The sequence below is a fragment of the Scyliorhinus torazame genome, chromosome 10 (assembly GCF_047496885.1).
Source record: "Scyliorhinus torazame isolate Kashiwa2021f chromosome 10, sScyTor2.1, whole genome shotgun sequence".
NCBI classification, from domain to species: Eukaryota; Metazoa; Chordata; class Chondrichthyes; order Carcharhiniformes; family Scyliorhinidae; genus Scyliorhinus; species Scyliorhinus torazame.
In genome coordinates this window covers 18,042,535-18,060,160 of record NC_092716.1, presented here as the reverse complement: position 1 = coordinate 18,060,160, position 17,626 = coordinate 18,042,535, and the positions used below count along the sequence as shown (strand labels likewise).

General features: G+C 46.5%; 1 protein-coding gene across 3 annotated transcripts in view; it reads right to left on the bottom strand.

Annotated features, from left to right (window-relative positions):
• LOC140430375 (uncharacterized) overlaps window positions 1–16,213 on the bottom strand; it is a 173,208-nt gene extending 156,995 nt beyond the window's left edge. The window contains exon 1 of one of the 3 annotated variants that reach the window (XM_072517836.1): window positions 15,314–16,213. In XM_072517836.1, the coding sequence (XP_072373937.1) occupies window positions 15,314–15,799 (486 nt within the window). In that variant the 5' untranslated portion in view covers window positions 15,800–16,213. The remainder of the gene's footprint in view (window positions 1–15,313) is intronic. The other 2 variants (XM_072517835.1, XM_072517834.1) reach the window with 2 other exon arrangements.
• Window positions 16,214–17,626: the final 1,413 nt, after the last annotated feature.

Sequence of the window (17,626 nt, the reverse complement as noted above, 5' to 3'; positions counted from 1 at the left end):
CCCGCAGCGATTCTCCGCGGTCGACCGGCCGAACTCCTGCCGGCGTGATTCACATCTGGTGCCACCCGATGGGAGCTCAGACCCGCGGGGGCGATCCTGGTGGGGGGGCCTCAGCGGTGGTCAGGCCCGCAATCGGGGGCCACCAATCGGCGGGCCATCGTGACCTACCTTACTCCGCGCGGGCCTGCTGTGTGGCTCCGCCATGTTGGCATCGCCCATGCCAAAGTGGGCCGCCGTGCCCATGCGCGGCCTGGACAGCAGGGCCCCACCGGCAGCCAGAGCTGTGGGACGCATGCTGGGGCCCTTCTAGCCCCCTGGAAAACAGAGAATCACCTCGGACCTGCGAGGAAAAAGTCAGGAGTGATTCTCGCCCGTTTTCCGGCGGGTGTGGGGACTTCGTCCTCAAAAGGGAGAAGCCTGCCCCATATTCTTAAACTCTGCCCCTTAGTTCCAGTCACCCCCACAAGGAGAAATGTGCACCCTATATCCACCCTACCAAGACTGCTCAGGATCTATCAGGCCACCTCTCAATCTTCTAAACTTCAATGGGTTCAGGCCCAACCTGTCAAAACTTTCCTCACAAGATAAGCTCTTCATCCCAAGAAATGCGTCTGGCACATCTTCTCTGGACCGTTTCGAATGCAAACATATCCTTTTCGAAGTAAGGAGGCCCCAAACTGTACACAGTACTCCAGATGTGGTGTCACATTTACATTCCATCCCCCTTGCAATAAATGACAACATTCTATTTGCCTTGCTAATCACCTGCTTTGCCTGCCCACAGTCAACCCACAAGGTTTGCGTCCCCCTCCAATGAAAATCTGTTTACCCGCATGTTTGTAGTTCTACATGTAATCGGGGCTCATAGCCTCAAAATGTCACTCGGGTGCGATGTAGATAATTAAACTCTCCCCTTTCCCACAAAGAGTGCACGGACGCTCTGCAAGCGCAAGTTCACAGTTTGCAATTTCACACTTAGCGAGGAGAGAACCCCTGTGGATGGCGGGAGTTGACTGTATTTACTAACTTTTTATGTTTCATGCACCGAGACATTTCAATCTCCTGGAGTCGCAGTGTTCTGCAATCTCTCGCACATTGACTACCTGACTACAGATGCATCTTCAATTTCATTTTTCCGACAGCATTTGATCTGCAACCCGCTCTCCTCACCTGTAACAAGACTCCTTTGACATATTCCGCTTCTGACCCAAAGCACCACCAAAATATTTGTCTTTTAAAGTTGCAGACGATTAATTCTGCAGATGTTTTGTGCACAGAAAACAAGTTTATTTTGGGCCAAGATCTTTTGTGTAAATCACAGAATTAGATGTAATCATGTTAGCTGTAATCCTAGACTCAGATCGAATTCTTTCATCTGACGTCATGGCTGCATGCCAATATTGGAGATTGCTAAAACCATAATTAACGCACAGTTTGGTCTGGATTTCTACGATAATTTTGTTTCATTTTCGCCCACTTTTTAAACTTGCCAAAATAAATTGCACATCACGAGATCAATTAAATGAGTACAACCACCACACAGTTTCATGCCGAGCACAAATCAATGGTACAATATTGCACCAAAAAGAAAATTACATATTTAGGGCAAAAGTCTTATACATACACATACGAATTAGGGGCAGTAGTTGGGCCACTCAGCCCTTTGAGCCTGCCCCACTATTCAATAGGGTCACGGTTGATCTGATGTAGCCTCATGCCTAATTTCTGATGTAGCCACATACCTATTTCTTAATCAAGAATCTATCTCCTTCTGCCTTAAAAATATTCAATATTTTTACAGTGTTTGGAGGAAGAGAATTCCAAAGGTGCTCTACTCTCAGAATAACATTTCACCCATCACTGTCTTAAGTGGGTGACCCCTTGCCTTTAAACATTGACACCTGGTGTTGTACATGTGAGTTGTTGCATGGTCCCTTTAAGGGTTGATCACTGGTAGTCCGTGACATCATCGGCTGCTTCGTGGGCTTTTTGCCTTAGTCTAGGAGTAAGCCTTTGTACCTTTCCTCATAATTTCCTGCTTTCTGTCTCCCTCCCTTTTTGATTAATGGAGTTCAATTTGCTATATTCCGATCTAATTGAACATTCCCCGGATATAGGGAATGTTGGAAAGTTAAGACAAATCCATCAACAATTTCGCCAGCCATTTCTTTTAAGGCCCTCGGATGAAATCCATCTTGGCCCGGGGACTTGCCAGCCCCCAGCTCCCCTTCAGCAATGTGCTTAGTACCACTTCCCTGATTATGGTAATTTTCCCCCAAGGTGGCGCAGTGGTTGGCACTGCTACCTCACGGCGTCGAGGTCCCAGGTTCGATCCCGGCTCTGGGTCACTGTCCGTGTGGAGTTTGCACATTCTCCCCGTGTTTGCGTGGGTTTCACCCCCACAACCCAAAGATGTGCATGGTAGGGGGATTGGCCACGCTAAATTGCCCCTTAATTGAAAAAAATGAATTAGGTACGCTAAACTTATTTAAAACAAAGTTCCTCCCTGCCTTCCAATTCCTGATTTACAGCTATTTTTGGGATGTTACTTGTATCCTGTATAGTGAAGACAGACACAAAATAACTCTTCAATTCATCTGCTGTCTCCTTATTTTCCACTGTTATTCCATTGGAACCATCGGACTCCCAACACGTAGATTGACTAGCAAAGATGGGCTTGTGGTAGAGAGTGGTGGAGAACCCAACCCATTGGAAGATTACTTAACTCGCACGTTAACTAGCAAGACTTCTCCATTTCAAAGGTGAATTTGAGCCCATTAAGGCGTGTGAAGAAATTCATACATGCGGTTGCAAATTCAAATATAACAAACGGACCATCTACACGTTGGAAATATGCAAGGGGCAAGAGGTTAGATGCGATTGATTGAAGACAGAGAGGGAAAGAAAAGCAGTAAGCTTATAAGACAATATCCAAAAGAAAGGGAACAGAGCAGATGGAACTTTTGGTGATTGATGGAACAAGAAGTTGCAACAGGGGACTTTGCTGATGAAAATAAAAATCTGCAAGACTCAAGCGGAGTGGAATGCATTTTGAAGGCCAATGGAAGTTTTGACCTCGAGTGACAGGAACACCTTTACACTTGTTCTTTCAATGCTAAAACTTTGTTAAGAGGTGTGATGCATTGCGCAAAGGGTTGTAAGACATACCTCGATTGTGCTATTGAATGCAGAAGGACCTTTTCCTTCATTCAATGTATTGCTTGCCCGTTAAGTAATGTTCGATTTATGTTGCTTTCACTAAAAGTATTAAAACATGAAATCTTCTTCCTTCAATTATTTCTGTTGGCTATTTATGAAATCCATTTCTTTTTACAAGATATCAGTCACCACAGGGATTGTAACAATGCACTGGATGGGAATGACGGCCTCAATTCTTGTGCTTGATGATGAGCAGTTCATTGATTGTAATTCAAGGTTCCAGACGCACCACAAAATCAATCTCTTCTTCAAAGCGAGTGGAGTGCCTCTGCTCCAATCTAACGCTAATTGTTCATCCACGCTCAACTCACTTCAAAATGTAATTCCAATCACAAAGATCAGAACCAGCAGGCCAGTCAACCACAAAAAGATCAGATCTTGCATGTTGAAAATGAATGTGAATAACAAAACTAAACACTCAAAAAAAACAACTCTCAGATAACTTGCTGCCCAACCTGTTTCGGAATTTGAATTGCCAAGGGCTCAACATCACAAAACTGAGAGAGCGAAGAACGAACAGAAGTTAGAGTGAAACATTGGCACTTCTGTGGAGGATAATTCTTTGAAAGAAGCAATTAGTCAGTCAATGAGCTAGAGGCAGGGCAGGACTTGACTGCATGAATAACGTGCGTAGAATTTAGTCATGTCCAGCAGTGCGGTCTCTAGGAGTTGTTGACAGGGAAGTTACCCAATCCTCTTCACTGTGACCAGGACCAGTGTCACTATATCCAGGATGAAGCAGCCCGCTTGATTGCTCCCCCTTCCACAAACAATCAAACCCTCCATCACCGATGAAAAGTGGCAGCTGTATGGACCATCTACAAGATGCACAGCAGTAACTCACCAAGGTTCTTTAGACAGCACCTTCCCAATCCATGGCCCGGATCATCTAGACGGAAAAGAGCAGCAGATATCTGGAAACCCCACCACCTGGAGGTTCCCCTCCAGGTCACTCACCACCCTCACTTGGAACTACATCGGCATTCCTTCACTGTCTCAGGGGCAACATCCTGGAACTCCCTCCCTAATAGCACTAATACCTCAGTGACTGCAGCGGTTCAAGAAGTCAGCTCACCACCACCTTCTGAAAAGCAAGTAGGATTGGGCAATAAGTGCTGGCCTAACCAGTGACACCCACATCCCGTAAATGAATAAGACATATATACAGCAGAGATGGGCAACCTAGGCAGTGGGTGGGCCACATGAGTGGTTAAGGTGGAGATGGGAATGTAAAACTCAATCAATTATTATCTTATTGAAGGCGGAGCAGGCTCGAGGGGCCGAATGGCCTACTTCGGCTCCTATTTCGTATTTTCATATTCATATAGAGCAATGATGGGCAACTTAGGTTAGTGAGTGGGCCACAAGGTTGAAATCGGATTTGTTCACTAACAATGACCCCATGAGTAAGATTGAATACATGCCGTATATTTAACAAGTTATAGAAAATGCTTAATCATTCATATATTAAGAGAAGGGTCATCAACTTGAGCGCACACAATCAGTGTGTGCAATCAGCGTGCACCTCACTTCATGTGCCCTTGCTGTAATAAGAATCACTTCAATTATACTGGTGGGAAAGAAATTATTCAGACGGAAACCAGCGGAATGTGACAACTGTCCAAAAAATGTCTCGTGGACCGCACTCGGAACCCTGATGAGCCGCATGTGCTCTCCTCCCACCCCCCACCATCCTCCCCCCCCCCACCCCCAAGACCGCAAGTTGCCCACCATTGTTATACAGCCTCATTTTAAACCAGCTTGACAACAGAGTCACTTTGCAAGACCAAATTGCTATCTTCAGGATAACTGGCATTAATGGACTCAGTAGTGAAAAAGAAAAGCAATCAACTCTCCTGCTCCCGATTAGTATCCAGCGACATGTGGCCATACCATTCCAGCGTAGGAATTTGAGGGAGTTGGATTACGAGGAGAGGTTCAGTAGACTGGGACTGTACTCATTGGAATTTAGAAGGATGCGGGGGGGAGGGGGGATCTTATAGAAACATATAAAATTATGAAGGGAACAGAAAGGGTAGATGCGGGGAGGTCTTTTCCACTGGCGGGTGAAAGCAGAACTAGGGAGCATTGGAAAATGTTCATTGGAAAATTGCACACCAAAACCAGACAATATTAGACATTTTATAAAATACAAGACAGCTTTAGAGGACATTTTCCAATGTTCATTTCATTTTTCATTTCATTTCATTTTCATTTCATGGCCTCAAAATAAGGGGAAGTAGATTTAGGACTGAGCTTAGGAGGAAATTCTTCACCCAAAGGGTTGTGAATCTATGGAATTCCCTGCCCAGTGAAGTAGTTGAGGCTTCTTTATTGAATGTTTTCAAGATAAAGATAGATAGTTTTTTGAAGAATAAAGGAACAAAGGGATATGGTTTTTGTGCGGGTCCACAAAAGATCAGCCATGATCTTGTTTAATGACGGAGCAAGCTCAAAGGGCCAGATTGCCTACTCCTGCTCCTAGTTCTTATGTTCTTATTAAACCCAGCTGTGATACCCGCAGCAGTCAAATAGCCTGTTGGCAGGTACTGCCCGGGCAAGTAAACCTTATAAGTAAAAATGAAAAAAATGATCAATGCCACCACAAATGCAAAGATCAATGAGATTCTATGCTGTGGTTAATTCGGCTCCCCCACACCACCAGATTCAATAGTTTCCCACAAGTCAGGCTTCCTCGTCTCATTGGCTTTCACTCGAGACAATTATAGTACAAAGCAACTGAGAATCAGGATAACCAAAATTAAGTTCTCAATAACAGAATCGCTTTTTTGCAATCTGCCTGAACAAACAAGGAACATTGATTGAAGATCGTTCCAATTACCAAGGCATTCTCATTCAAAATGGCTTTACAACCGGAAATCTCTGCCGTTTGGTCTCTGCCCTTACATAAATTAATTAATCATCTAACAATGCAACAGATTGTGGAGAAGTGCAAATTAGTGGAAATCTTAAATTTAGGTTTTATTTTTGTTGGGGTGGGGGGGGGGGGGAAAGAAAATTGCACACCAAAACTAGACAATATTAGACATTTTATAAAATACAAGACAGCTTTAGAGGACATTTTCCAATTCCTGACAAAATAAGTGCATCCGTGCACTCCCAGACCATGTTTTGCAATTCAATAAAATTATTGGGAGGGGAAATGGCAGCCTGGGGTGCAGAATTTCACAGTATGTGATCGCACTACATGCTGGAAAGACTAAAATTGAGAACCTTCCATTGTACGTTTTGGAACAAAACCATAAGTGCAAACCGCACCTTATCTGCTCACCAAAGCTCCCGCTAAGCTGCGCACATGTGCATCAGCCTGGAGGATGCCACACATGCCATATTCCATGCTAAATACCACGCGTGTGCGGTCATGCAGAAACATTTAAAAGAAAAATGCATTGGTAAATTCGCAGTGTACAGGAACATTTTAAAAGGAACATTGTTGCACACACAGTCCCTCTTACAGCCTCAAAATAAGACCTTACCCTGCCCTATGGAGAGACCACCACACAACGTCCATGAGGTTGAAGCTCATTAGAAGTTTGTTCAGACTCAAACAAATAACTTCAGAAAGCTCCTGATTCTTATCTACCTTAATTGCCGAGAAGGAAGTAATGTTGTTTATGCAGAAACTCAGGAATTCCAAAGTGATAATATTCAACGATAAAGGAGAAATCTGGCAGAATCAGAACCTATGAATGTTTCCATGCACAGTATAACACGTAACAACAATTAGCACTCCCATTCCTTCCTGACAGACAGCAATTGTAATGCACAAGAACATGTCCCAGTAAATGTTTTAGAAGTACAGATTTACACAACATCCTGCTACCAGATAGCTGAATTGAGTGCTTATCATTTTAAATTTAGCTCCCTCATCTTACTTTTCACAAGATGAAGAAATCTAACTGATCTAAAATAAAGAAAAGCTTCAGCGCTTGTCCATTGCAACGTGTGGCTAAAAAAGATCAACATAGACATTTAACAGTTTAAATAAACCCCATCTTAACATTTGGAAAGACAAATTCACAAATATTTGCCAGTTAATATCAGTCTCAACTTAGATCAATAATGCGATGGCCAGTCTGAATTTCCAACGGTTGATCACCATGGGCAGCACGGTAGCACAAGTGGATAGCACTGTGGCTTCACAGCGCCAGGGTCCCAGGTTCGATTCCCCGCTGGGTCACTGTCTGTGCGGAGTCTGCACGTTCTCCCAGTGTCTGCGTGGGTTTCCTCCGGGTGCTCCGGTTTCCTCCCACAGTCCAAAGACGTGCAGGTTAGGTGGATTGGCCATGCTAAAAATTGCCCGTAGTGTCCATAAGGGTTGGGAGGGGTTATTGGGTTGCGGGGATAGGGTGGAAGTGAGGGATTAATGTGGGTCGGTGCAGACTCGATGGGCCGAATGGCCTCCTTCTGCACTGTATGTTCTATGTAATCTATGGATGGGCTCAATGTGTTGTACAGAGATTAATGCAGAGAGACAGTGCAGATACCTCCTGAAGAAAAGTATATGACCAAAAGTCTGTTTGTTCTAGCCAACCAATGTCAGGCTCAAGCATACAGTCAGATCTATGCTCATCTGCCTTAATCCCAACATCAGAAAACTATTCCCGACGACATGAATCCCACCCAAGAAATCTTAGATTTACCCGAGTGAAATGGATTCAAGGCAAACCACACTCCGATCATCTTGCAAACTTACAGCTAACAAGCATAGGAGACACATCATCCCATGGCTGACTTGAACCCAGATTCCAGTGGTTAAATGCCAGTGTCTTATCCCTTTGCACCCAATTCCCCATATTCCATCCTTTCAAATGCTGCAACTATAAGGCATCATATACTGGATTTTACCAGCCTGCTAGGAATGGGGGTGGTCGGGGGAGAAAAATAAGAATAATCTTTATTATTGTCATAAGTAGGCGTACATTAACACTGCAATGCAGTTACTGTGAAAATCCCCCAAGCGTCTCATTCCTGTTCGCTCCGGCGCCTGTTCGAACACACAGAGAATTCAGAACGTCCAATTCACCTAAAAAGTATGTCTTTTAGGAGGAAACTGGAAACCCACGCAGACACGAGGAGAATGTGCAGACCCCGCACAGACAGTGACTAAAGCAGGAATCGAACCCAGGACCCTGGAGCTGTGAAGCAACAGTGCTAACCACTGCGCTACCGTGCTGCCCCCTGCGCTACCGGGCCCATCACCATCCCACCATCATGCTATTATATCTGCAATGGGGAAGATGGAGGACAGCCTCCCTGGCCCAAAGGAACCACTTGTGGCCAATTAAGGGTTCACTTAGTGACAGATAACCCCTCTGCCACAAGGGGAGCGCCCTGCCCGTGAGCTCAGGCGAGAGGCTCGCCTATCTGGGCACCCAGAGTGGGACCACACCCATCGCACTCCATTCGCCAATACCAACCACACCAGATCCCTCAGAACCATTTATTCAAAGGACTGGGGATGAGGAAAATTTGAGGCAAAGAAGCTGAAAAATGACGTTGGTCATTAAAACTAGCTCCCTAATTGTTCCTGATGCAACAAAGTAATAATTGTTAAGACGAATAATATGTCTTTTCTTGACTACCAAGCAACAAAGTGATGAAAGGACCGCTCAGGGCTAACAATTTGGGTAAAAATAGCTCAGGAAAAAAAAATCAAAATGCTTCTCAAAGGACATGCCGGGTCACTAGCAAAACTCATGTTTGAAGAAATTACAATTGCTCAGCAGCTCTTGACTGGATAGTGAAGAATTCTCTTTCTCTCCTTCAGGCTCCAGGGAAAATTCAGGAAGGGGAGGAGCTAATGTGACTGAAATGCTTCAAGCATATATGAAATATTCATTCATATATGCAACATAGGGGGCGGGATTCTCCGACCCCCCGCCGGGTCGGAGAATTCCCGGGGGCTGGCGTGAATCCCGCCCCCGCCGGTTGACGAATTCTCCGGCACCGGATATTCTGCGGGGGTGGGAATCGCACCACGCCGGTAGGCGGGCCCCCCCACCGGCGATTCTCCAGCCCGCGATGGGCCGAAGTCCCGCTGCTGGAATGCCTGTCCCGCTGGCGAGAATCAAACCACTTCTCTTACCGGCAGGACAAGGCGGCGCAGGTGGATTCCGGTGTCCTGGGGCGGGGCGATCTGGCCCCGGGGGGTGCCCCCACGGTGGCCTGGCCCGCGATCGGGGCCCACCAATCCGCGGGCGGGCCTGTGCCGTGGGGGCACTCTTTTCCTTCCGCCTTCACCATGGTCTCCACTATGGCGGAGGCGGAAGAGACCCCCTCCACTGCGCATGCGCGGGGATGCCGTGAGCGGCCGCTGGCGCTCCCGCGCATGCGCCGCACGGCAAAGTCAGTTTTGCGCCAGCTGGCGGGGCAACAAAGGCCTTTTCCGCCACTTGGCGGGGCACCAAAGGCCTTTTCTGCCAGCTGGCGGGGCGGAAATCAGTCCTGCGCGGGCCTAGCCCCTCAAGGTTAGGGCTCGGCCCCTCAAGATGCGGAGGATTCACACCTTTGGGGCGGCGCGATGCCGGACTGATTCACGCCATTTTTGGCGCCGGTCAGCGGACATCCCGCCGATTGCGAAGAATCCCACCCAGGACGTCATTACACTCAAAATCACAAGAGGATTCTGAGGGAGGACCACATTTTTTCTTTTAGACAAACTGCAGTTGAGTGATTGGAATATATTTCAATCAATTTTGTCACCCAGTTTCAGCATCAGTTACCCCCGGCTCTAGGCACTAACCCCTACAACAATGTACCTTGGCCCTGACGGCCACCACCCTTGCAGCATCAAACAGAATTTCTCTCCCTCTATTTCCGACAGTCACTATCCCATATTGCAAGAGTTGCCTACTCCAAGAATTGGGTTGAACCCTCTGTAAAACAACCTGGGAAGTTTTTCAACATAAAAGACAACATACAGCTAAAAGGGGTCAGTGTTGAGTTGCAAATTATTTCACAGAGGACTCTTACAGTCAAACAAGGAGACATTTCTCCCATCAGTTAGGTTTTCAATTTACTATGGGTTTTACCGTCAATATTACGTATTATGAGAGAAAATCAATTCATATCTGATCCTACTTAGACAAGTTACCAGGAAACTGCAAGCACTAACAGGACCAACTTCAAGTGGGTGAGAGATTATAACAAGAATCTTTATTAGTGTCATAAGTAGGCGTACATTAACAGTGCACTGAAATTACTGTGGAAAAAACCCCAGTCGCCACACTCCGTTGCCTGTTCGGGCACACTGAGGAGGAATTCAGAATGTCCGATTCATCTAACGAGCACGTCTTTCGGAACTTATGGGAGGAAACTGGAGCACCTGGAGGAAACCCACGCAGGCACGGGGAGAACGTGCAGACTCCGCACAGAGTGACCCAAGCCGGGAATCGAACCCGGGTCCCTGGCGCTGTGAAGCAACAGTGCTAACCAGTGTGCTACCGTGCCGCCATTAGGTACAGGCTCATAATTTAGTTTATTCCGTTGAAGCTCTTTCCGCATACGTTTGCTTTTGTAACGTAGGAAACGGATGCCCATTTGGACAAAGCAAGCTGTCACAAGCAGTCATATGATAATAACCGGATGATCTGTTTTTGATGTTGGTTGTGAAGTCAACGTTGGTCCTGGGCATCAGGGAGCATTCTTTCTGAAAGAATTTGAAACGTCCATTGGATCTTTTAAATTCTCCCCAGAGAACCTTTCGGACCTCTCCGAAAGAAGGTAACTCCAACAAGGCAGCACTCTTTCAGTATTGCACTGAAGTGTCAACTTCCAGGGGTGGGGTGGGGTGGTTGCCCATGTCTTTGGGTGAGGGAGTAAACCCACAAACGTCTGACTCAAGAGCTACCAAGTGAGCCACAGTTTTGCGGTAAAAAACATGTTGATGTTAAAATTATGGCACCAGAAATGTATGTTGAAATATATCGCAGATTCACTACAAACTGAGCGAAACTCTGTATGCAGCTTCAAGTCATACTGACATTGTGAAAACCCCAACTGGTTATATTTCCTCTGCACTGACGTATTAAGATATTACACACAAAGATAAAAGCAAATTACTGCGGATGCTGGAATCGGAAACAAAGACAGAAAATGCTGGACAATCTCAGCAGGTCTGACAGCCTCTGTGGAGGGAGAAGGGAGCTAACATTTCGAGTCTGGATGGCTCTTTTGTCATAGCTGACGTTAGCTCCCTTCTCTCTCCACAGATGCTGTCAGACCTGCTGGGATTGTCCAATATTTTCTGTTTTTGTATTAAAATATTAATTTTCACTTCCAGGCCATGGGAAATGCATTAGCATATTGCTAATTTGATCCTACTAAGAGGGTTAATAACCAGTTACATTCCCAGAACAAAACACTGCCATGGTTCAATCGTACATCACAGCCCAGTGTTAATGCTGAGAAAAGTGCATTCCGAGTACCTTATTTTAGCAGAGGCAACTTTAAATTATTGAGCAACAGAGGTCAACAGTGTGAATTCTTCTTCAAGAAGTGACATGGCATATTTTGCACCCACTGAGGGAGCAAACACAGCCTTAATTTTCAATGTGATATCTGAAAGGAGTAATATAGGGAGAACAAAGTTCATGCATGACAGCATATCTACAATCTGTGTGGGGCGGGGGTTGTCGGTGGTGGTGGTTTGATACAGCATACAGTTTGGTAGGGTGTCTGCCTCGGAGTCAGCAGGCGGTGCATTCAAATCCAGCACCAGACACTTGATCACATAATCTAGGCTGATTCACTTCAGCACAGCACTGAATTGTCAGAGGACCTTCACTTAAGATGAGATGTTGAACCAAAGTTTGATCATGAGGGTTAGATCTAGGTTCTGGGCACAGAACCATAGAATCGGAGCCGGCCCTTGGAAAGGGCACCTGACCTAAGTCCATATCTCCACCCTATCCCGTAACCCCACCTAACCTTTATGGCCAATAAGTGAAATTTAGCATGGCCACTCCACCTAACCTGCACATCTTTAGACTGTGGGTGGAAACCGGAGCACCCGGAGGAAACCCACGCAGACACGGGGAGAACATGCAGACTTCGCACAGTGAGCCAAGCGGGAATCGAACTTGGGATCTGGCCTGTGAAGCAACAGTGCTACCACTATGCTACCGTGCTGCCCATGGGATTGAGCTCAGGTAGAGTGCTCTTTCAGAGGATCGGTGCAAATTAGATGGGCCAAACGGCCTCCTTCTGCGCTGTGGGGATTCATTTTTTGAAAGTTCCTCATGGAGCCTATTTGGGATGAGCTAATCAGAGCCTTGTAGCAGCTACATAGAAAGTGTAGGTTTTGGGGAATAGTTAGAAAATAAATTGAACAGCACGAGCTATTGGTAAATAACAATAATGAACATAATAGAGGCTCAATCTCAATTAGTTGCATGCTTGGCGTTTTACAAGACAGAACCACAGAGGGTTATCCAAACAAAATATTGGGAGGTCAAATGGGAAATCAGAGTGGCTAATATTGTGGCTTGGAATGTTTAGTCAGAACTGACACATGAAACCTTAAACTGACCCATTGCATTTAGAACAGGACATCTCACAGCATGGTGCTTTTTTAATTAAATGTTGTTCCTTATACTTCAGCTCAAAATCTCTGAACCGCAAATTGCAGGAAGTGCAATCGGATAACAGCACCCCCTGCCCCCCTCCCATCTCTTAATCTCCTCCAGGGCCACAAACATCCGAGCTATTAGTGCTCATCTAGTCCCGGCCTCTTGATTTTAATCTCTCCGCCACTCCACTATGTTTTCAGTTGCCTGGGCCCTAACCTCTGGAATTCCCTCCTCACATTTCCACCCCTGATATTCCTCAAAATCTCTCTCTCGGACCAAGCTGTTCAGCATCCGACTAAATACCCTTTTATGTGACTCAAGCAACATATTTTGCCTTATGGTGCTTCTTTGAAGTTCTTTAGGACTTCACATCGCAGTCAAGGCATTACATAGATATAAATGCTGGGCAAGCTCAGCAGGTTTGGCACCATCTGTGGAGAGTGAAAGAGAGTTAAGATCTCGGACTTTAACAACTCTGTTTCTCTCTCCACAAATGCTGCCAGGCCTGCTGAGTTTATCCAGCATTTTCTGTTCTTATTCCAGATTTCCAACATCTGCAGCATCTTGCTTTTATATGAATATAAGTTGCTCTTATTTCCTAGGCTGTGGAAGTTCCGAGGCATTGCAGGAACCAAACTCTCATCAAAAATGGTTCTTATATTGTCAAATGCTGTCCGAGCTTCCTGGGACGGGTTTAATGCATAACCACTGTGCAAATGCAGCAGCCTTTTGGAACTCAGGGAGATGGACAAAGAGCTCTCCTTTTCACAAGGTGGAGTAACACAAACGGTGCAGACAATTGTGGTGCTGTGTGTCTCAAGAGTGTCCACGTCCTCATCACAAACTCTTGGGTTATTTCTAGGGGCTGGTTTGGTACAGTGGGCTAAATAGCTGGCTTGCAATGCAGAACAATGCCAGCAGCGAGGGTTCAATTCCCGTACCGGCCTCCACGAACAGGCGCCGGAATGGGGCTTTTCACAGTAACTTCATTGAAGCCTACTTGTGACAATAAGCGATTTATTATTATTATGTTGACACCAGCATGCATCTCAAGTTCACATTATTTTCCCAACTTCTACATCGCAATTCTGTTGCGTTTCTAGCATTTGTCACCTTCTCCCCTGCCAACCTTTGCTTTCTCCGTGACAGAGGGTCGACTGATTATGAACGCAATGGGCTGGATTCTCCAGCTTCCCGGCCGCGTATTTCTCGGTGGCACGCCATTCGCTGGTGGCGGCATTCCATCTTCCCGCTGCTCGTCAACCCATTGAAGCCACCCCACGTCACCAGGAAATCCACTGCGCTGCCAGCAGGAAGAATGAATCTCAACGGCCAGAGAATTCCAGCCAATAATGGAAATTGTTCCAGCAGAACTCAATGACGTTTTTAAACACGTGAACAATCAGCAATTAACTGAAACCTCGGCAAATACAAAATCACATGTCGTGATTTATTTCATATTCGTTCATGGAACCGTGGATGTTTCTGACAAAGCCAGCATTATGGTGCCCATCCCGAATGGCCCTCGGGAAGGTGGTTAGCCAGCCACCTTCTTGAATCACTGTTGTTTTCCTGGGCATCCACAGTGCTGTTAAGAAGAGTCCGGTGTATTACGAGAAGAACCTTGCATAGTGTCACAAGACATCAATAATAATGTTGGCATTTGGTGTGGGTAGCAGAAAAGACAGGCTATAACTCAGGTCAAATAAGGGGGCGGGGTAAACAGGTCCAGTCAAATCACCCCACTCCCCGAGGATCAGATTTGGCACCCAGGGAAGCACCTCAAGGTGCACTTCAAATCCATTTTCCTTAAAATCCACGTTAGAGCTCCACAACAACCCCCAGTTAACAGTATTTTAGTTCACCCAGTTCTTTGGGGGCAGTTGTTAATGAACAAGGCGAGTATGACTTGCATTGAATTTATCTCATAACGGGTTCGTCACCATCTCTAATGGACAAAACCAATTCTGCCTGAAACAAACCAGGCTGTGTAGGCACGGCAAGTGGCAATGATTGACCAGTGACAATGTATCAAAATATGACTCATTTTAAAATCACCATTGCCAGTAGAGGAAGAATAATTGAAACAAAAAAAAAAGTTAAATCACATCGGGTCAGAAGCCAGTTGTTGCCATATTACAAGCATCAACATTGAATCAAATGTATCAGATTTTTAAAATAAAATGTCAACAAGACTTCAAACTTTGACTGTTTAACTTTTGTGTAAAGGAAAACACGACTGATTTCCTTACACACTCCTGGGGGAGCCCGCAGTGAATATTAACGCTCTCTCGGGTCCCTCTGGGGGAACTTGAAACACTCGCTTGAAATAATCATTTGGGGTGGAGTAATTTAAAGAGAAAGTATTTTCCTCCGGAAATATGTAACAACGTGTGTGAGAAAAGTCACCAAATTCGTTACCAATTAAATATCTCCAGATTCAGTCTCCCTGACGACTTTAGGGTGGTCAGTAAGTGCTGCCCCTCCCAAGCCCCACTTACCTTGGTGCCCAGGTAGATCTGAAGGTCCATCTCCTGCTTCTTTTTCTCCAGGAGGCTCAGCACGTACTCCTGGAAGACTCCGATCTTGGTGAAGAAGTGCTCGTTGTGCCAGCAGCCTTCCATGTTGTCGAAGTCCACGCCGAGCCCCAGGAGGAAGCGGACGCTGCCGGGGTCCAGGGCGATCTGCTGGGGTCTGGACAGCAGCGCGGTGCGGTGGCGCTCCTCCAGCAGCACCAGGCGCCGCACCTTGCCCGAGCGGGCGGCGATCAGGGCGGCCGTCAGCCCCACCGGACCCGAGCCCACGATCAGCACCTTCACCCGGGCTCTCCACTGCCGGTAGCCGTCCACGCTCACTTTCAGCAGCACGTACACCAGCACGGCCACCAAGGTACTCAGGGCTGTGTCATACGCCAGAGCCTCGTATTCCTCCATCGCTCGCTGCGTTGTCACATTGAACCAGCCCTTGTTAGTTTCAGGGCATCGCATGTCAATGTCAGGGCTATCAATGTCTCATCTCTGTGTGTGTGTGTGTGTGTGTGTGTTGTTTCGGGGGCTGGGGAAAAGAGTTTCCATTGCAGATTCTGCTGAATCGCTCCAATTTCTTGGCTTCCCTGGTGGTTTACAAGGTAGCTCAGGAATGAAAGGGAAGGTAACCCTCTGCTCCTCTCTCTCTCTCTCTCTTTCCTCTCTCTCTCTCTCTCTAAGCGTCAACTCTGCTGGCTGCAGATGCAAACCACTAGCTGACGCATGTACAGTCTTAACAAACTTTCAATGAGGCGCTTCCGTGCATTCAAACTCCAGGCACGGAGCCCCAGAACTTAAAGCGATCAATGAGGCAGCATTGGATCAAACTTGCAAAATTGGGTCCCACCCCAGGCCGCCTGACAGTCATTAAGTCGGCGGTGTCGGCCAGGGAGGAATGTTAATGACATCTCCCCCTAACCCCTGCTTTCCACCATCGCCAGATTGGTTGCAATTTTATATTTGGGAGAAAAAAAACTCGATCCCCCCCCCGCCTCATTGCATCCGAGATTCTCACAAATGCTTCGGGCCACCACTTGGCCCAATTCGAATCCATCCTGATAAGAGCGGTCAGCCGGGTGCCAAGAGCAGCATTCACACCGAATCCTCTCTGAACCCCCCCCCCCCCCAGCAGATTTGTCAAACGTCAAGCCCAACGAGACTGCTTTGCCCAGAAGTGTCGTTACACTTGCATTAGGATTCCAGTGGGCTTGTTTGGAAGGGTAAAAAATGTATTTCACGAAAATTACATATCCCGGCCTCTTTGATCCCATATGTGGCGGATGTCTGCGTGTATTAAGGCGCTGACGGTGCGATGGTTTCATGTGGATTGTAGTTACACCACGGGGGACCCGATCTCCCTAACAGATTGACAATTAATCACCTTGCACCCCACAGTTTTAATTTAGATTTATTGTCACGTGTACTGAGATACAGTGAAAAGTATTGTTCTGTGTACAATCCAGGCAGATCGCTCCACACATGAAAAATATAGGACATACCATAAATACACGATGTAAATACACGCACACTGGGTGAAGCACATGGAATGTAGGGCTACAACTGTAGAGAAGATGTGTAGAAAGATCAGCTCAGTCCATAAGAGGGTCATTCTGTCTGATAACAGTGGGGAAGACGCTGTTTTTGAATCTGTTGGGTGTTCTCAAATTTTTATATCTCCTGCCCAATGGAAGAGGTTGAAAGAGAGAATAACCCAGGCGGGAGGGCTTTGATTACGCTGCCCGCTTTCCCAAGGCAGCAGGAACTGTAGACAGAGTCAATGGATGAGAGGCGGTTCCGCGTGATGGACTGGGCAGTGTTCACGACTCTCTGTAGTTTCTTCTGGTCTTGGGCAGAGCAGTTGCCATACCAGGCTATGATGCAGCCAGATATGGGGGTGGACCTGGACAGATTGTTGGTGATGTTTACACTTAGGAATTTGAAACTGCCCACCATCTCCACCTCGGTACCATTGATACAGACAGGGGGATGGACAACACTTCGCTTCCTGAAGTCGATCACCAGCTCCTTAGTTTTGCTAACATTGAGGGAGAGATTGTTGTCATTGCACCATGCCATAAGTTCTCCACCTCCCTCCTGTATTCTGACTCATCGTTGTTTGAAATCTGACCCACTATGGTCGTGTCATCAGCAAACCTGTAAATGGAGTTGGAGCAGAATTTTGCCAGGTTGGCCTTGTAGAAGTCTCCGGCCACAATATACAAGGCCTCCGGGTATTCTGTTTCACGGCTGTTTATAGCGGTGTGCAATTCATCAAGCGACTTCTTCACA